Source organism: Condylura cristata, unplaced genomic scaffold (assembly GCF_000260355.1).
Source record: "Condylura cristata isolate star-nosed mole 26May11 unplaced genomic scaffold, ConCri1.0 scaffold00007, whole genome shotgun sequence".
In the NCBI taxonomy this organism is placed as follows: domain Eukaryota; kingdom Metazoa; phylum Chordata; class Mammalia; order Eulipotyphla; family Talpidae; genus Condylura; species Condylura cristata.
In genome coordinates this window covers 2914250-2935046 of record NW_004567108.1, presented here as the reverse complement: position 1 = coordinate 2935046, position 20797 = coordinate 2914250, and the positions used below count along the sequence as shown (strand labels likewise).

Sequence of the window (20797 nt, the reverse complement as noted above, 5' to 3'; positions counted from 1 at the left end):
GCTGGGGGAGCACTTCAGGAGGTGGGACCCGAGGTGCCCTTCGGCAGCCGGCCCTCCCCGCCCAGCGGAGCAGACACCCACAGACGCTTGCTGCTTTCCCCAGGAGAAAGTCCACTCTCCCTCCCCGGGAGGAGGCTGGCTTTGCGTGAAAATGCTGCCAGTATTTGCCCAGTTCTATTATCTAAGGAACTGGGGGGTTTTGCTTCTATTTTAAGATCAGCAAATGCCAGAAATACTAACTTGAATAACCTTTCCGCACATTGCATGCAGGTGCTCACAGAGCCTGTTGGAACACAGCCTGCAGATCTTTGTGGGCATCAAAGGAAACACTTGATGTTCTGTAACATTTTACATGAGGCTCATGTTAATTAAAAAAAAAAAGTGCACCTGGGCGGTGCCCCAGGCTGGAGCTCACGCGTGCCCCTCCTCGGAGCTCAGCTGCACCCAGGCGCCCGCCTGAGTGACCTCAGAGAGCCCCCCTGAGCCTCGGTTTCCTCGCCTATCAAGTGGAACAAAGGTTGCAGGAAAGAGGTGTACAACTGCAACAAGAGCACGTGTGGGTGGCAGAAGGCAGGGGTGCGGGGCGCCCCCACCCACAGGAACACACCCCCAGGGGTTCCCACACTGGTCAGAGCGAGGGCCCCACTCTGCGGGGTCGCTCTCTCCCCATCACCCTTCCCACCTGGGGTCCTCCCATGACCGCACATCCTCCAGCTGACGTCATTTCTGGCGAACCAGATGCCGAGGGGGTGGGAAAGGAAGAGCCCACTCGTGGTGGAGTGCATGAAAGCACCCCAAGATTCGCCTTCGGCTAGGCTTGCCCCGAGAGGCTGGAAGGTTCTCTCTTCCCACCTTGACAACAGGCCCTGCACTTGGGCTCAGCTCAGGGCAGAGCCTGGAAGGGAAGATGCTCAGAAAATGTGGCACCATTTTCACAGAAAGGCCCCTGCTCTTAGGGTAAATCTCAGCCAGCGACGCTTCCTTCTGGCTGGCCAGGGGAGGTATATTTTTGAGGTAGGTGAAATTGAATCTCTAAAACATTTCAGGATGGTGAAGCTCTGTGTTTGACTCATGGCTCGAGCTTCTCAAAGAAGAGGAGTCAACGAGCTTGGGATCCCCTGGTCGATTGTAAACCAAGTGACCTTGCTTTTCTGAAAGCCCCGCATCCTCAGGGACCCCAAGGCCCTCACAGATCACTGGAGTGGGGCAGCCCGGCAGAGGGTGGGCGGGGCCGAGCAGAGGGGCAGGAGACTGGAAGCTCCCCGCCCCGGAGAATTCCCTGCGCCTCGCGGTCTTGCCTCTTCTGTCACGAGGTCAGTCTTCCCGCCGCCGCCTCTGCTGCTGCTTTTATCTGTGCCTCTAGGCTCAGGTGTGCACCCCCACTCCAGGTACCCCACTCAGACACGCGTTCCCCACCCACACGCCAAGCGCCTTCTGCATCGACATGATCGAGGCCGCAGGTGACGGCCTAGTGGCGTAAAAGCTCGGTTCATTCATTTACCCCACAACTGCGTCCATGGAACTGTGGTTCTGCATTTCGAGAGACACATGACAGCCCTTCGCGGCGTCACCCCAACTCGTGAAGACTCGGGATAAACACTGTGAAGAGGCAACGTGTGTTTGTGTAGAGCACGGTGGCATGGGGACCCTGCCGGGGGTCCCGTGAGGTGGCTGATGCGTGCCTTTGCTTTGCAGGAATGTCAGCTCGGCCGGAGAGGAGGCGCGGAGGAGGATGCGGGAGTGTGACGGGCTCACAGACGCGCTGCTCTACGTGATCCAGGCCGCGCTGGGCAGCAGTGAGATCGACAGCAAGGTTTGTGGCATTCGCGTGGGCAGAGCGTCTTGGGGTGCACCCCGGCGGAGCCGGCCTCCGGAGAGCCGACACGGCCTCAGCGCTAGGGCGCTGAAATCACCTGGGGCTCCTTCCTGAGCCCAGAGTGCTCTAGGCCGAGCCTCACGTCGGCAACCTGGTCTGGATTCGGGATGAACAAAACCTGCGGGGGCCGAAGCCGCCCACCCCGCAGGGGCTCAGGGCGCAGCCAGCATCTAGTTTCGTGTTACAGCACCTGTCGTCCAAAGAACAGGAGGTGTCACACCTTGGGGGTTATTAACCCCATCGTCCCATGTTAACTGTAGAACAACTGTTAATGCATCAAATCCCATTTAAAAAGAGGCTGATGAAACGCCATCAAAATGCTGGATAAAGGAGCCTCGATGTCACTCACCACAGGTGGTCATTCAGGGTTAGCACACACGCCACACAGGTCGGTGGCCTCTGGTGTCTGAGCCAGTCCGTTTGGCCTGACGGGGTCTTCTGGCTAATGTTGATTCCCTCTAAATATAAATGTGCAATTTCATACTAGCCTGCTGATAGAAGCGGGCTAGCGATGCCTTCAAAGTAGGACGTGCGATACGGTAATAAGAGCTTCTCAAGCTGCACAATTCACATTCCGGGCCAGCTTACTCAGTTTTGGGACCACCCTGTGCCCGTGGGGTTGAGTATTCCTGGCCTCCTGTCTCCATGCCAGCAGCCTTCCCCGGCTGCACCAGACAAAAATGTCTCCGGGTGTGGCCAGGTGTCCGTGGGGAACTGGCCCTGTCGTGAGCACGGCCTTCACCGGGGTTTCCATGCAGAATCTTCCTCATAGTCGTCTTGGGGCACCACAGCAGCCAGAGCCTCGACCCCACCCCCACCCCACCCCCCCGCCAGCACAGCCTGCGAGTGTGAGCATCAAACTCTGCTCTCTGGTTCTCAGGCTTCATATGCCGGTCAGTATGGCATGCTGCAGGAAAGGCTTCTGGCGTGATGTGGCGGGACCACCCTACCTCAGGGTCTCCCTCCAGGGCCCATGACCCAGCCCTGGCCCTGAGTCAGGCCTCACACCGTGCTGAGACCACCCAGGGCAGGACCCTTGGGCAGCGCCAGGGGCATCAAGAACAAGACTGTTGCTGGGGCGGCAGTGCCCAGGCGCAGAACCTGGTCCAGACACGCCGACTGGGCTCCCAGGCACCACCTCGGTAGCCGTGCTTTTTTTTTTTCCAGCCTGTGTCTTGTCTTTTCAGTTTTTTTCTTTAATTATTATTATAGTTTATTTTTACATCAGTTTGTGCCTTTTTCCATCTCAGTTATAATCCCCGTGGGCTTCCCATCACCATAGTCCGTGCACTCCCCGCCTCCCATTTTTGATCCCATTCCCCACTCCACCCCCATAAAATGTCTCTGGTATATAGTTGTTCATTATCATTATTATTATTATTTGCCCCTGGTCCTTTATGTTCCTGCTACGAGTGAAACAATCCGGTATTTTTTCCTTTTCTTTCTTTCACTAAGCACGATCCCTTCCAGCTCCATCCATGTTGCTGCAAAAGGCATGAGTTTATCTTTTTGATCGTGGAGTAATATTCCATTGTGCACATGTACCACATCTTTTTAATCCAGCCATCTGCTATTGGGCATTTGGGTTGATTCCATGTCTTTCCTATTGTAATAAAGCAGCAATAAACATGGGGGTGCAGGTGTCTTTTTGAATCAGTGTTTCTGTGTCTTTTGGGTAGATACCTAGGAGTGGGATTGCTGGGTCATGTGGAAGCTCCATGTTTAGCAGTTTGAGAAACCTCCAAACAGTTTTCCATAGTGGTTGCACCATTTTGCATCCCCACCAGCAGTGCAGGAGAGTTCCTTTCTCTCCACATCCTCGCCAACATGTGTTGTTGCTAGTTGTCTGAAGATGTGCCATTCTCACTGGTGCAAGGTGGTATCTCGTTGTGATTTTAATTTGCATCTCCCTTATTACGAGTGATGTTGAACATCTTTGCATATGGATAGCCATGCTTTTAAGGTCCATATCTCCCCCGTGGAAGATACTGGGATAATCGTGGGACATTTGTGGCCTGGAACCAGAAGACCAACCAGATCTTCCTGTTGGGTGGCCTTGACCCGGTGTCTAGACAGCACCGTGACAGTCGCTTTCTGACGAGCCGGTGTTAAACCGCTGCGGCATCAGATGCCATCCACCATCCCACACGCTTGGCTGCCAGCTGTGCCAGCCGTCATGCATGACAAGAGTGGCCGTCATTTTGCACCCAGCCCTCTGCCCTCTCCTCAGCCACTTCTAAGCTTCACAGTGACGAAGCAGGGGGAGGACAAACAAGCACATTCACTTTAAGGCTGGCAGAATTCATGGGAAAGGCCCCATCCCAGGGAGGGCTCAGCTTGCCTCCTCTAATTGGGACTGTTTGTCGAATGGGTAAATGGTGGAGCAGTCTGAGGACAGCCCCCAAATCAGCCTCTTCTAACAGAAAGGCGTCGCCACGACCCAGATGACCAAGAGTAGCGGCTACAGGTGCCACTGATGGCTGCCACGTGGGAAGCGGAGCCACCAGCAGCACCCTGCGCCCAGCCAGCTTTCCATCTTCTGTCTCCCCGGTCCCTTAGCAGAAAGCCTCCGGGCCCCCTGCTGCTCTTGAGGAAGATGAAGGAGAGTTGATCCCCTAGCCATCCCTCCCCCCCACAACCCCCGGCCTCACTCCGCTCCCAGCCTCCCCACACACCTCCGGGCCACAGGCAGACCACAGAGCACTCTGGAAAGAGCTGATTCATCCCCCGGAAGCCATTTGTTAAGCAGAGGCACAGACAGACCCTCGGGACACCTGCAGGATGAGAACGAAGTTTATTCTCCCAAGTCTTTGATGTAAGAAAAATCAGCTGGAGCTGATTTAGGAGTCTTTCCGACGAATGCCACATTTCCCTGAGAGTTTGCTGTCTTTCATGCACTGTCCTGTGTTTACCTGCTTCACGCCAGTTCTTTTTTTGATGCTGAGAAGATGCTTGAAATAGAAAATCAAATTGACTCAAAAAGCCCTTGGGAGTAGCAGCCCGCGAATCCTTGATAAACTGACAAGAAAGGTCTGGAATGGCCAAGGCTCCAGACGCAGATCCTGGAACTGGCAGGATCCCAGCAGACAAGCCCAAGACATGAGTTTGCAGCCAGAAGCGGGGGGCGGGGGGCAGTGCGGATTCACCCCGGCACCCCCGGCCACGCTGCCCTGGCCTGGCACGTGGTGCTGTCCATTATGTGTCCCCACCGCGTCCAGTTCCTCTCCTTCATCTGTGAGGGAACCACATTCCTGCCTGTGGCACTCTGTCCCACAGCAGGTCCCTGGAAAGTGACCGTCAAGTTGGTTTTGAAGATAAAACTTAGCTCCGTTCCCTTTGGCCCTTTTTAAGGACAAAACTGGGTATTTTCCCCTCCTCCCGCAGTTTCTCAAATCCAGACTGGAGGTCAAGGCGGATGCCCTGGATGGCCTGTTCCCTCCCCGTTTATTGTGAGACCTAATCTCCAGTGTGGGGTGTTCAGAGCCGGGGCCTCTGGAGGAAAGAGACCAGGCACGCTGCCCAAGAGCACACACACCCCCTCCACTGGCAGACCCACCACTGTAGCTCACACCCTCTGATCCCAGGAGCTGTCCCCGCCCTGGTGAGTGACCAGAGAGAGCCCCAGGCATCCCCCTGTGCCGGGCTCTGGCCTCGGTCCTGACCTGTGTCATCGCTCGCTGGCTCTGGCTGCTGTAACAAATTGCCGCAAACCTGGAGACTCACAGCCCCACTAAGATATGACCTTCCTATTTCAGAGGTCAGGAGCCTCATGTGGGTCTGGAAATGGGGCTACACTCAGGGTGTGGACAAGTCACACACACCCCCCCCGAGGCTGCACGGGGGTTCCACTTCCTTCCACTGCCTTTTCCAGCTTCTATAGCCGCCCACATTCTTAGCTGTGGCCCTTCCTCCACCTTCCACTGGCGTGGGGCGCTCATGTCCGCTCAGATCACCCCTCAAGCTCTTCTGCTTCCTTCTCTCGACTGCTGACCCTGGCGATTGCGTGGACCCCATAATCCAGGCCCATCTCCTCCCGTGAAGGGGATGAGCAACCTTGATTCTCACTGCAAATTTCATTCCCCAACACGTGACCTACCGTAGTTGCAGCCTCCTGTGGCCATCTCGGGGTGGGGAGGGCGTTCGTCTTCCCACTCACGCACACTGGCTTGTCTAACGCACACACCTGGATACACCTATTAGCACTGACAGACTGAGCCACCGCGATGGGAGATGCTTTGTCCAGGCCACACGGCTAGTGAGTGGCCAGAGACGGAGGCCCCTACAGGGTGGGTCTGCAGTTTAATCTCCATGCTAGGACAGCAAGAGCAACAGCCTGTCACAGAAGAGCAGTGTGCTGGAAAGATCCATACCCCAGCGCCCCCTGCTCGCCCCTCCCTGCCCCCAGAATGTGCCCTGGTGGATGATAAGGTGCTGACCATTGGCGTCCATTAGCGTCCATCACCCACCGATCGTCCACGTCCTTGGGGTTTGCGAGACCCCGCACCAGAGGGTGTTGTCTGTAAATGGACCTCACCCTGGGTTCCTCCCCACGCCCACCCCCACGTACCCCAAGCGCATTCATTTAACGACTACACCTGGCTGTGGAAATCCCCAGTCTTCAGAATCGTCTCTTTTGGGGGGAGCAAAGGTCTCCAGCACTCTCCAGGTCCCCTTGAATGATTCCCGCGCCGCTAAAAGCCCCCAAAGAGAGATGCCATGTGGAGGCTGACTGCTTCTCTGGGTGGAGGGCGTGCCGGTTAGTTTTATTCATTGCTCCTCTGTTTCCTTTTCTTGTCTTTGTTTTTGTTTTGGGGTTCTCCAGACCGTTGAAAACTGTGTGTGCATTTTAAGGAACCTCTCGTACCGGCTGGCAGCAGAAACGTCTCAGGGACAGCACATGGGCACGGACGAGCTGGACGGGCTTCTGTGCGGGGAGGCCAACGGCAAGGACGGCGAGAGCTCGGGCTGCTGGGGCAAGAAAAAGAAGAAGAAGAAGGCCCAGGACCAGGTGATGCGGGCGTGCGCCCCTCCCCTGCCCGCCTCGCCGTCTGCAGGCGGGCGCAGGCCCTGTGGCCACCGCACAGCGTCCGCCGACTCCCGGGTCAGAGCTACAGTCCTGGCATAGTGCTTGGCGCCCTGGCTGGCGGCGAGAGGACATTTCCAGAAAGAAAGAGCCGCCCCAGTCCCGGGCAGGCCCGGTGATACCAGCTCAGGGGTCCAGTCTAGTCCAGGCTGCCAGCGGCACCCCAGGCTCCCTGGGCGGGGCCCAGGGCTGGTGGGGAGCACAGAGCTGAGAAGGCGTTGGGATGGCCGCGCCCTCCCCCATGCACTTCAGTGTATTGGAACGTTGGGGGAGCGTGCTCCCCGGTGCTCAGCTGTAGGGGAGGGGTGACGACCCTCAGCCCCAGCAGGAGGGCAGTAGGGCCTGCTGGAGGGTCGATGGCGCCCCCTCCTGCAGCTGCCAGGGGGTTTCCTGCAGTGCAGTCAGGGCCGGGCAGCACCCAGCCCTTGTTGGGGTGCAGCAGCAGCCTCTCCTGGGAGCCCCAGGCCAGGCCTCGCCCGCCGGGAGGGGGGCAGGGTACACACAGGCCAGTTCTGCTCTGCCAGGAGCCCCGGCCACCCCAGCTTTCCCGTTTCCCCTGACACTTGGGGCTCTGTGGCCTCGTGGGCAGCCTCTCCTCACACAGTGTGGTCATGTGTCCACTCTCCCCTGGACGCTGGTCACAGTCAGGCTGCTGTGGGCCACCTGTGAAAGGGGGTTCAGGACTCTGCATTAACGGGACACAAGCCGGCTGGAAGCTTCCGGCAGGGAGTGCGTCCACTCTCCCGTCTCAGGGCCCCGCACCTGTCACCGCGGCTCAGGTGGTGGGTTCTGCCCGAGCCCCGGGCCTACCTGCCTCCTACCTGCCCAGGTGCACTGGTGGCTTGACGACTCTGTGGTGACTGAGACGTGGGGGGGGGGGTCAGGGGAGGGGAGAGCAGGTTTGGGGTCACAAGACCAGTCCTGACCAGGACGAGACCTGTGACTCCACAGCCCCACAGAGCCAAACTGGGGCGAGTGAGTCATAGAACTATCAGATTTTTATCCCAAGCGTATATGAAAATGTATTTGGTTTGTCTGTCCCACTTTTCTCTTGCAGTATTTGTTAAGAGATAAAAAGAAACTTTAAGAAAGTTTTGCTTAAACTAGCATAAGTCAAAGCACCGTGGAGTATTGTTCATGAAGAAACTGCAAAAGGCAGGTGACAGGTGTCAGGCAGCATTTCTCCATGGCCTTCTAACTGCAGAATGTAATAGCAGACTATATGGAAGCGCCAGGAAACACAAGCGGTAACAATGATGCTGGTTCAGTGTGTGCTGTGAATGAGCTCCATAGATTTAAACGCAGCGAAAACTATCTTGCATATGAGCCGGTGGAAGGGGAAAGCTGAGCTGGTTAGGGGTGCAGCGGCCTCCTGGCCTGGTGAGTCCCCTGGAGAGAAGTGGGTCGAGATGGCGCCACCTGCTGGCTACGGTTGGCCTTTGCGCCAGCAGGGAAAAGCAGAAAAGCACTGAGGATTTCCTCAAGGGCCTTGCACCGGGAGACCAGCTCCGCCTTCCCTAGAAAGGAGTGGAGAAGTGAGCCCTAGCAGAACTGAGGGCCAGAGCCTGGAGTGGGACATCTGGGGCCCTGGTGAGCACTTGACACGGGCAGCAGTGAGGAGAGTCCCAAGACCTGCCATCCCCAGCATGGCACGACACCCCCGGGGCCTGCCCATGGATTTGACTCGCCACAGTCTTCCAGAGTGCTGGTTTTACAGCCTCAGAGATGCTCAGATACCACCCACTCCCCGGAATCCACTGTTCATAAAGTGGGGTTTTCAAAGACTATGAAATGATTAGAGAAAATTGTGCAAAGCCAAGTGAAATAGAAATATAAAAGTAGGTGTGTCGATAGAGATATGATGCAGATAAACCTGGCTGGCTTTGGGAAACTATGAGCAAATATTAAATAGAGGCAAGTGAAGACAGTGTGCAATTCTAGAAAAAGCGCATTAACACCAAAGCCTGTGACTCGCTCTTCTTACACTTGCGTGTTTACAGATGTGCTGCAGAGGACGTCAAGCCTGTAGTCTTTGCAAATACCATTCAAAATGACTTTCAGAAAGGAATTAACTAAGTAAATGGTAGCTGGCAAAAATGCACACATTTTTCTTCTCTTGAATTTAAGATGTGGCTGAGAAAAGCATCAGAGGTGCTGTAAAAGAAAGGACTAGCCCCAGCCCCGCAGAGACCCCCACCCCGGAGCTGGGAGCCCCACATGCGGGGAGCACAGAGGCACAGTGGCGGCTTCTGTGGCTGCTCCGTTCCAGAAACATGTTGCCTCTGACGTTTGGCCTCGGCACCGCGTAACCCTACGAACATTCAGCAACATTCTGCAGGCCTGGTTTAGTTAGAAGAAACGTCTTGGACACGTCCTCCTCGGGTCCCCGGGAGGGGTAACTCAAAAGTGACCACAAGAAAACAGGCTGCCGCAGCCTCTTAGTCCAGAGGCCGTTGCTGTCCAAGTGAACAGTCCGCTGGCGGGCGCGAGCCGTGATTCTGACACCTCTGTTCGCTCTATTTGGGTCCAGGAGCACTTTAAGGATTCGCTGACTTCTGACCTGTGTTCAGCGTCTGTCCCAAAATGTAAGAAAGTGCCAATTCCCCTGCCCTGCCCGGGCACAGCCGTGTGCTCCCCTGGCACTGCCGTGTGCCGAGAGGCTCAGCCCACACCGGCCGGCCCCCCGCCTCCTTGCCAGCAGAGGTGGCAACGTGGGGGATCAGGGTCCAGGGAGGAAGCAATGGACGATGTCGGCTCACCTCTCCGCCTCGTGTGGAAGGGAACGCTTTCCTGCTTTCAGTCCGCAAGTCGGTGCCTGGCTCGTGGGCCCTAGCAGGGGCCGGGTGACAGAGCTGCTGGCCTGGCCGGCCCAGCAGCACCTGACCTGACCACAGTGACCTTGACCACAGTGGCCACTTTTGGGTGGCCCAGAGATGACACTCAGACTCCAGAGCAGCCCTCAGCGCCCCAAGCACAAAAGTGAATTTGGTCACTAGTTCAAGCCACTCAAAGATACTGGAGTGTTGATGTTCCTTCGATTGGAAATAATTTCTCTTTATTCCAGAAAAACATGGGCGTTAGTTGTGTGTGCACGAGCGTGCACAGGTGTGCAGGTGCGCAGTAGCACCGGGCTCACGGCTGAGTATCCGCAGTGAGCGACAGGACGAAAAGTCCCGCAGGCCACAGGCCTCCGCCAGCCCCCGGGAATCAGTGAGATGGCGCCGGCAGGTCGCCCTCGGGGCTTCTCTCCACGTGGAGGCGCCTGCAGCCTTCCGCTGCCCCAGGCCGCCCTGGCTGGGGTTGCTCGGACGTCCACGTGCCGAGAGGGACGGGGCCCCCCAGTGCCGTGGGGCTGCCCCGGGCCCTCGGGCCCCCCTTGGACCTGCCATGCCTTCTCCTCAGGTGCTGCCCCTCGTGTCCAGGGCGGCTCGTCATCTCCACACTCACGGTCAGGCCAGAAACAGGCCGGGCAAGGCGGCCCCTTCCCTCGGGGCGCATGCAGCTCTGGTCTGCCTGGGGCAAACCTGCCTCAGGGAGGGGCGGGGAGTGTCTCTGGGGGGCAGCCCAGCCCCTAGGGTATTCTCTTAGAGACAGGAAAAGGGGTGCAGGGGCCTCCCAAGGGGGTGCCGTCAGAGCAGTGCATCCTGTAAGGAGGGCCGTTTGACCACTAAAATTGTTTAGAACTGTGTGCGCACAGTAACTTTTGTAAGATCTGCTTTTCTCTACCTTCCTGTTTGCAAGTCGCCTGCAGACAGGGCCTTCCCCCCCACACCCCCCCTCCATTCCCTGACCTGCACTCAGGTGACATCAGCCCCGCCCCCCACCCCCCCAAACGGGCTCTGTTCCCAGGCGGCGGAGGTGAAGTCCCACTGAGACAGGCAGGGACCCCCTGACTCCGATGACCTCCCTCCCGGCTGTCCAGGCCCCTGCGTTCGCACCAGAATGTGGGGAGGTGCCTAGGCCTGTGTGGGGGTTCCCACCAAGGGTGTGAGCTAGTCCCCAACTGTCACAGATCCGGTTGCGCCCAAATTACAGCATGCAAAACTGTGCTGTTAAATCTCCAGCCTTAGGGGAAGTTCTCGCGGGTGGAGCTCTCCAGACCACGTGGACGCCTGGGCCTAGGGGGTGGGTCGCGGCTGGTCTGAGGCGCCTGGACGCAGGGCAGCGTGTGCGCGCTGAGCACACGCGGAGACCCGGCTGCGCGCCAGCCCTGCGCTCGGCCCACGCCCGGCCCCGGGTTTGTTTCCGTGGCGGCTTCCCTGATTCCCCGGTATCCGCGCCGCGCCCTCCGCTGCTGCACCCGCCCCCTCCCGACCATCTGCTTGTCTCAGCTGCTGCTCCCACCCGGGCTGGCCCCTCAGCCGTCTGGCTGGGCTCTCCCGCGCCAAACGCAGGGGTAGGGTGTCGCCAGACGTGAGATTCGCGTTCTCGCTGCGCGCCCTTCGCCCCTCGATGGAGACCCGCGGCCAGGACGCCTCCTTGCTGCCGTCAGTGATTCTGCAGCTTCGACACTATTGATTTTTTAGTTTTTGGAAAGATTTATTTATTTATGCACACAAGAACTGGGGTACAGCCCAGAGGTGCATGGGGTGAGAGGACTCACCAGAGACAGAGTGGGGAGCAGAACAGGCAGATCTACTGAAATGCGCTGCTGCGCCCTGTGGGTCACTCCCTGGCCGGGGGTCGAGCTCCTGTTGCAGTGGCTGCCGATAGCTTCACAGTGCTGCGCTTTAACCTCTGCGCCACCAGGGAGGCCCATAGATGCCATTTATGTGTTTCCTCTAGTTTCCGTGGTCACACGTTACTCGCGCTGCTAGTGAATATTCTCTGCTGCCAGCCCAGGGCTTGGCACCCTTTGCGATGGCTCATGTGGGCCGGGTAGTTCCCTGGAGTGAGGGCTGAGCTCTGCCTGCAGGCACCTGGCATGCTCCTCACTCTATCCGGGGGGTGTCAAATGCACCCTCTGCTCGGTGTGACGACCAAAACTGTCTCCAGACAGTGCCAGACGGCCCGCTGGGGAGTAAAACCACCCCAGTGGAGAACCACCGTGTCACGTGGCCTTTGAGGGGCGTATTGCCAAAGGTATAAGCAGCCAAGACCCAGGCCAACCTGAAGGAGAGCGGCATGAGCCCTGTCATGGAGCAGGTGGCAGCGGGCACCGTGGTCCACGTCTTGAGTGATGTGGACGCGAAGTTAGGAGCAGAGGGAATTCGGGATGAGCTTTCACAGTGTTCCAGGTGATGCCATCATGATGACGTAGAGAAGTCGCAGACGAGCCCAGGGACATGGACCAGAGCTGTTCATGCCTCTTCTGGGGCGCCCCCCTCCCGGCCTCCCCAGCTCCTCCTCTGGGCCTGCCTGGCCCTGGGCCCCACATCCACAGGCTGAGCCAGCATGGCTGCCCTTGAATCGCTTTTGTTGACACTCTCAAAAACACAGCCCCTGGCCCCCTGTTCAGTAGGGGTCCCTGGCCCCCAGATGCCGCCCGTCTAGCTGCGAGGAGAGCCCGGGCCAGCGTGTGCTACCTGACTGTGCTACCTGCCAGCCGGCCGCCGCCTCCCCCTCTGCGCTCGGGCGAACTTCCCTCTCGGACGCCCCACTACCTGGCTTCAAAATACCGAAGAGCCAACAAGAGCCCTTTGCAACCTGGCTCTCTCCAGTTACTGCAGTTTGTAAAGAACGATCACTCTGCTCCTCTGCGCTCCTCCCCGACAGTGCCCATCAGCTGGGCGTCTCCCAGGTATCCGGCCACTCAGACCCTCAGCTGGGCGTCTCAGGCATCGCGTCCATCAAGCCAGGGTGGCAGATGGTGCGGCAGGGCGTGGGGCTCGTCTGTTGCTTTGCGAAGTCCACCACTGACCCCAGCCGCACTGTGCCAAGCCCAGCCTGCAAGCACCTTCCCTGGAGCTTCCACCGGGACAGCCGGGCTGCCTGCGTCTGCACGTGGGACTCGGCCTGAGGGCGGGGCCCGCTCGCCCTCGGCTGCTCTGATCTTGCAGCATCTCCAGGCTGTTGCTTTTTCACAAGGATGAAGTTAGCCACGTTGCCTGTGGCGGAGAAATCCGGGCCCTGGAGCTGCACTCTGCTGGCCAAGGGGTCTTTTCTGTTGTGTGGGAAATACTCAGCAGAGAAAGGTGTTTTCTTTGCACAAACCCTAACCGCCACGATGCGAGCCCGAGGAGGGCCAGAGAGTCAGGGCTTCCCCTGAAAGTGACTCCTCCTGGGATGAGGTCAGGCTTGTTCTCACCTCCACGGCACCTGGCCCCGAGCCTGAGACAGCTGCAAGTCCTTCAGCGAGGCACTGAGCCCCCTTGCTCATCCCCGGCTGGTGGGGTGCACTGGCTGCTCAGGAGCCAGCCGCTCCCCCAGGCGCCTGCCAGAGCGTGCACATCTTCACGTGACGGGTCCTGGACCTCCCGACTTTATCCCGTCACCTCTTTATATTTGGGGTGCTCTTCCTAAACTTCCTCCCAGCTGGAGTAACCCTTATTTAAGAGACAGCTGCCTTCGCCTTTACTTTCTGCTCTCTGTTTATAGTCTCTGCTTGATTTTGGTTGTTGCAACACGAAGAGCCTGAAGACACAGAAACACGCATGTGTGTGTCTGCGTGTGCACACAGATGCCCGACTTGGGGGCCGTGTAGGTGATGGACTTAGGCAGGAGCCCGCTGGTCTCCTGGAAGCGCTCTGAGTCTGAATGTTCCCTCCGTGGAAGTCTCCTAGCTTGATTGTGCTCTGCCTCTTGATATATTATTTCCGTTTTTCATGTTCCTAGAGAATCTTTGGCAATATGCCCTCAAGGTGTAGTCCAAAACAAACATAATTTGGGTGCCACTTATCAATTCTCTCCTGCGTTCTTAGAAACAGACAGCTGAGTGGTTGGGACTTTGTGTCAAAGATGTTGCTGTCACGCTAGATACCAGTTCTGTGGTAATTCTAGGCTAGCAGCATCTGGTGAGATACTCCGCTTAGTAAGAACGGCATGCCCCTCGTTTCTCCTGGCTCTTCATGCTAGAAGGTTGGCATTAGGGCTTCCCCCGGGCAGAACCGTTTCTCAGCTGCCCCACTGTCCCACCATCCACTGATGGTGCTTCTCCAGGCAGCCCCGCCCGGACTTAACATTTGACCTTACAGAGGACTTCGGTCTTCCTGCGGGTGATGAAAATCCTTAGTTTGATGGATAGTTGATACTTCTGTCCCCATGAACTCAATAAAAGCTCGAACACAGGAGGAGATAAGGGCTAGCTACGTGGGCTACCGTGGAAATCACTGCTCTTCCTCAGTGCTGACACACCGCGATGCCGCTCATCACCGGCTGCCATCAAAGATGCTTCGCAGTCACACCAGCCGCCCTTTTATTTCCTTCAGCACCTCTCTGCAGCCATTAAGAAAAGATTGTAATCAAAGGTATTTAAGAGTGACACGGAGCACCATCGGAGGAAAGCTGTCTACTGAGTTAGCCGTCTACCCAGCTTTATTGTGCCGAAGTTAAGAAAGGAGAACAGGTCAGAGACGGGAGAAGTCAGTGCAGCTTCTGCCTCTGCTTCCTCACGCTTGTCTGGCACATTTGGTAATGAGCCTGCAAATACCTGACTGCCCTGGGCTCCCTGCTGCTGATGGCAGCAGGAATTTCATCCATGGCGAGCTGTGCATTTCAGTCTGGTTTTTCTGAATTCCTGTGAAAATGATAGCTTAAGAGTGTTAAGGAGGTGACAAAATCGAATATGGAAACACAATAATAATGTCTCGAGCTGGTTTCCTTTAAAAGCCAGTCTTTGCCCTGCTTCATCCTCAAAGGCCACAAGCCCACAGTGACTGTTCCTTTCCCTCTGTTTCTACCCCTTGCGACACACCAGTCTCAAATAGCAGCCAGGAGCACTCCAGCTCCCTTTCCATCTTCTTAAATACATATTTAAAAGAGATGTTCTAGCATCACTAATAAGCACAGGAACAATGTCATCTTTGAATGATTTGGAATTAGTGTTATTTGGACTAAAAGAACGTCCTGCATTGAGTGTCCTGGTTATGAAGTTTTCATTCTCAGTGGAAAAAGGACCCCTGGTGGGATGCCCACCCCTGTCCTGACATGCCCACCTCCCACCCTTACCCAGGAATGCCCCATCCTGTCCTGGCATGCCCACCCCCTCCTATGGGACATCATTGACCACTGAGTCTTGAGTGTGACTTAAACTAAGCTGCAGGAAAAAGGGCAGAAGATTTACATTTTTCTCTTGAAAATAATGATGAAAGTATTGATTGTGAGAGACAGCTTCGCATTAGTCCTGACACTTCCATGCCCATGTTCCAAGGATGTGAACTAAACCTCGGTTGTCATCCAGTAAAGTTCTCCAAACGAAGGGCTGCACAGATTCTGAAGTGGCCCCGCTGTCCTGATTTACAGATACCTGTATACATACAGATATGTAGTACACAGTGTAACTGCAGAAAATCTTAATATATAGCCGACTCCACTTAGCTTAAATAGCCATCCCTAAGCACAAATGAACAGTTAAATAGCTTCGCATACCTGCCCAAATTATAAAGGAGTTGTTACTTGTACTGTGATTTTTCTCAACCATGTTTTCATGGGAGTATTTTCGAAAACATGCACTTCATCTCTACTGCCCTTACTCTGTAGTTTTCCCAAACGACAAAAGTGGTGTGTGGCTCTAGAAGCACAACTATTATAATTTTAGCATGCTTAAAATGATAAGAGTGGCAGATGTAAATGTAGAATAAGCATGCTAGCAGTAATTTCTCATGACCAGCACAGGGCTGTGCGATGCATCCCCTTGGCTCTCCTTGGTTATTCAACTTCTATCGTGCTTTCTTGCCCAGTGGCCACGTGGCTTCAGATCAATCGCTTTTAAGGGTCTGCTGATATTTCTGTGTGTATGTACACCGTAAATACGTTAAACGATTTTAACTACACGTTCTCATGTTACTCATTAGATTCGATTCAAAGCAAACTTAACTCCTGAAATTGCCACAAGACCTTGATTCTCCTGTATCCGGTGTCAGTGTCAAACCATAGCAGTTTCCTTTTCTGTCCATTCTGTTATTGGCTGGGTGCCCATGGGTGCAAAGATCTCACTCAAAAATAAGCAGATGTGTATTTTACAAGGTGTCTGGGAATGTATCACATTAACACTTGTGCAAAAGACGTGTGGGGACTTCGCTGCCCCTGCCTGTCGTAGGTGACAAAACTAAGCTGCCTTGGTCTTTCAGCTTCTTCCCGCCCTTCCCAGTCAAATTAACCCATCTGTCCCCCTTCCTTCCTAGATCCATATCTAGAATTGTCCTCAGAGCGTGCAAACTCCTGCTCCTTCAAGGTGCACATAACGTGTCACAGCCCTTGGGGGGTCAGGAACAGCACTTCTGGGCGGCCCCTCCAGGGCAGAGGCAGCGCCCTTTCCGCAGGAGATGCCCCCAGTGGTGATGGCACCTTGCTTTGGTTTTCATTTTGAATGTTTGCAGAAGGCAGTGTGGAGAAGTACAAGGATGTTAAAAGATGTTTACTCTCTCGTTTTTCTTTCCCCAGTGGGATGGAGTAGGACCTCTTCCAGACTGTGCAGAGCCTCCCAAAGGGATCCAGATGCTGTGGCATCCATCAATAGTCAAACCCTACCTCACACTGCTCTCTGAGTGCTCAAACGCAGACACGCTGGAAGGGGCGGCTGGCGCTCTGCAGAACTTGGCTGCAGGGAGCTGGAAGGTATGTCTGGTGTGTTACGATAAAAAAGAAATATGAAGCCGTGAACCATGTGCTCAGAAAATGAGAGAAGTTCAGTTCTGAGTAGTGCATTCTGATCAGGTTTTTGAGGACTTTGGAAGAAGAGCTGTGACACTGAGCTGGTGGACTTGGGAAGGTATTCCTTTCACAGTTTGTCTTAAGGGCTCGAAAATCACTACAGAACACGGAGGGATCGAAGTAGAGTCCTTGAAAGTGCTGCTTTCCATTGCATTTGAGCTGCTTTGTCTTCAGGGGAGATTGGCAGGTGGATATTCTCCAAGCGCCCAGTGCTGACTGTTAAGGGAACTGACACCCACGCACATCGAAGTGATTCCCTACAAAGCTGTAGCTGGCCCTGTTCACTTAGGAAAAGACCCATCGCTTGTTTAAATTACAGGCTGACAGGAAAGAATAGTATCGGTGCTTATCACTAACAGGATGTAAAGTCAAGCAAACGTGTGCTTGGGCAGGAGAGGAAGAGGGACCTTTTTCTCTGAGCCCTCAGAAATGTGCAATTACTAACAGGTTTCCAGGGAGAATTTCCATGAGTCTTACTTTAGGCAGAAAGGGATTCTGCACAGCCAACAGTTCTTGAGTTTGGTCACTGATCATTCTGGAGCTAACTTGCTTGATTACATCCAAAGAGCGTAACCTCTCAGATAAATGAAGGCAGTTGAGGAAAGTGTCCAGAGAAGAAGCGTGAGCCCCTGCCATCCGTTCTCCATTTATGGATTACCAAAGCCTGGGGCTTGGGACACTCAGCAGTCACTCTTGGTCATTCATTGTCTATATTACTGTAGACGCAGCCACAGAGAAGTCACAGAAACTCAGTGTGTGGATGCCACCCTTGTGACCCCGAACCCCTCTAGTTGTGTCTTCTGCTCTCTGCCTTCCTGTCTCCTCCTGCGTCATCCTTGTGTCTGTGGCTGTAGGCCCAGCCCTGGCACTGCCTTCTTGACAGCGCTCCCAAAGGAGCTGGCCACGGATGCCATTCTGCCCATCTCTTGACCATATTATGAATGGACGTCATTGTCTCAGTTCACCCTCCCCGCCCCACCCCAGTCATACCCACAAGGATCCTTAATGTTGCAACTACAGCATCCAGGTCAGACAGGGCTTGAAGTGAAGGTGTCTCTTGCTTTGAACCAGAGAAAAGCTTAAAAAGCAGAGTTGCAACTGGCGGAATTCCCGATAGCCCACACAGGCAGGAAAGAGATATTAATGGAGATGACTTTCTGGAACCAGCCCTTAGACATCATCCCACTCTCAGCTTAGCAGGCTTTGAGTCAAATCACAATTCAAAAGAAGGCTCCACCTTCTCTGAGCAGGTTTAAATGGCCTCTTAAGTCTCAGGTGCGGCATCTCTGAACGCGACCAATGGTTGCTTCACCTGTCCTGTAGATCAGCTATGACAGCAGGTGCAAATATGAGAGCAGGATGCACAGGCCAAGGGTTGTCACTGTCTCTTGCAAGAGTCTCAGTTCCTACTAGTCTCCATGCATTGAGAGATGGACCCAAATGGGCTGGGTAAGGCGGGCTTCCCGCTGCAGGGTTGAGTCTGGCCTGAGGTACGGAGGCTTCTAGATGGTGGCTAATCAAGTGTACCATCTTATTACAAGTTTCTTTAATGAAGTGTCATTTTTCTTTGATAAATGCTGAAGGTCTCATTATAACAATATAAAGTTAGAGAGCTGTCTTTGAGCTTGAGAAGCTCTTGAATGTTAAGACATCAACTTTTGCTTTAAAAGTTAAGCTATATACCCCCTATATCCAAAAAGTGAAGTAGAAAACTTCAGAAATATATTTAAAACCACAAGCCAAGTATAGTTTAAAATACAATATCTGAAATGGAAAATACATGAAATGAGATCAATAGTGTATTAGACTTTCCAAGGAAAATGTGTTGAACTTGAAGACAGCGCTGGAGGCTCTAGGCAGTAAAGACACAATGAATACGGAAGGCAGAAATGCATGAGTGCCTGGTCAATGTATAATTGCTGTCTCCAAAGGAGAACGAACAAGACAAAAATATTTGAATAGCTGAAAAGTTTCCAAATTTAGAAAAACAAAAGCACTTCAAATCACAAGAAACAAAAACAAAACAAAACAAAACAAAACAAAAAACCTACACCAAGCTACATTATAATCAAATTGTTCAAGATAGTAGGATAAGGAGAATCTTAAAAAACAGCCAGAGGAAAAAAGGCCCAGATTTTAAAAATCAGTTGCCATTGATTCACGACTGAGTGTCTCCTCAAAAAGGGAATCTGGGCTGTAAACCTTAAAAGAGAAGCCAAGTCCCATTTATTTCTTTGCACTCAATGCTCAGTCCAGTTGGTATCTGAGATTCTGGGACATGGCTTTCACCAAGCTGACAGCTATGTCCACACATCCTGCATGTGAATAATGTCCTCAGTTCATAAGCTTCCCCCAGTCACTGAGAAGCTGATAGAACACGTTTTGACCCGGCCATCTCCAGACGGCCACGTTTCATGCTTCTTCATTTGGTCTTCGGCGCAGATGGACAGATGCAGTCAGTTCAATGTGGAATTGACAGGAGACAGCTGTGGGGACTGTTCCTTCTCCAGACTCGCCAGTGCGTTGTGGGTCACTTCAGCAGCATCTCCGCTCCGCAGTCCCACAGTGTGGCTCTTTCTGTGTAATGAGCAGACGCCACATCTCAGAAGGAGCCTAGCCCAGGGAGAGTAGCGGCCGGCCGAGGGCCGCCTGGTTTTCACGTGTTCGCAAGAAAGAGTTGCAAAAGTTTTGATATTTTTTTAAAAACCTCTCCTACTTGAGACTAAATAATGAGAATTCTAGGAGAAGGGTGATTAACATTCTCAGTATTTCCTGGCAATAACGTCCTGCTGACAGTTTCCAGTGAGTGAACCTCAGTGTTAGCTCAGCACATTTTCTTCCAGTGTGAGCTCAGTCTTCACATACCCAGAAGGCATTGATCTGGTCAAGTTTTTTATTACTAATAGAGTTGGCAGAAGGGCTCGGAACAGCTGCAGTTGACACCTTAAAAGTCATTTTGTGTTTGAGACAGTGTAACAACTTTGGGCTCCCCAAACTTTGGGATACATCAGGTTCTAGACAACAGCCTGAAAATGCAGAGGGCTGCGCTAAACAGACACACAGCTCCGCCCCCAGCAGGCGAAGCGAACATTTGGTTATTCGGGGGAAAGGTAGAGGTGGTCAGAGAAGTAAATACCGGATAAGGAAAGAACCAGAGGCCACGCGATGCCCTTCCTACCCCAGAGAGTCTCATACCTGAGAGATCGCTCCATCATCAAGAAAATGTTAAGTTAGCATTAGGTTTTACAGAAGACAGCGGCAGAGTGCAAAGTGTTTTTTTTAATCCCAGCGGTGAAATTTTCACTTACAGGATGTCGGTCTTACTTATAAGAACTGGCATTCCTAATAATGCTGGACAAATGGGCTAGTCCTCTGAGAGGGTAAGGGCCGGCTAAGGAGCAAGGCTCTTGTTATTCATCTAGAGACTTACATAAGAATGTTCTTATCAAGATGCAAATGCATAAGCATACATAAAGGTCAACCACGTTGTCCCTGTCAGATGGGGAATTTACTGATTCACAATATTCAATGGATGGGAAATATGTGAGAAAGTACACAGCCTATGGGGATGCTTCGAGAAAACTGTCATTACATCAAACACTGCTATAATTTTTTAAAAGATTGACAGTAATTGGCACAAAATGCAAACAGAGAAATTCTTAATGTCTTAATTTAAGAAAAGTGCTTGAGTAATTAAGAGTTCGATTGAGCATACATGGTGCATGTAAGTTTCCTGAGGACACAGCCATCTGAAATCTGCAGTTCGAAGATGTATTTTTATAGCAGTGGTTAAAATTTCATGGCATGTTGGTATTCTTAACATTTTGTGACCTGAGCAGAAACAGAAGTGTGAAAGTAAAACACCAGAATTTTGTGTGGAGACAGCAGTTTAGAAACCTTATCATCTGAAATAATAATTTCTCTTTAAGAGATGATCCTCCAGACTCTTTTTCTGTGACAAACTGACTGGCAAATGACATCCTTGTACAGCCCTACACAATGTTGAAACCTCAGAGCACTCACTGCCT

The 20797-nt window shown here is 53.6% G+C and overlaps 1 protein-coding gene across 1 annotated transcript in view; it reads left to right on the top strand.

Moving 5' to 3' along the window:
• The window catches only part of CTNND2 (catenin (cadherin-associated protein), delta 2), a 665207-nt gene that overhangs the window by 559629 nt on the left and 84781 nt on the right, over positions 1 to 20797 (top strand). The window contains exons 13-15 of the mRNA XM_012721744.1: positions 1696 to 1813; positions 6699 to 6884; positions 16500 to 16673. Of these exons, the coding sequence (XP_012577198.1) occupies positions 1696 to 1813; positions 6699 to 6884; positions 16500 to 16673 (478 nt within the window). The remainder of the gene's footprint in view (positions 1 to 1695; positions 1814 to 6698; positions 6885 to 16499; positions 16674 to 20797) is intronic.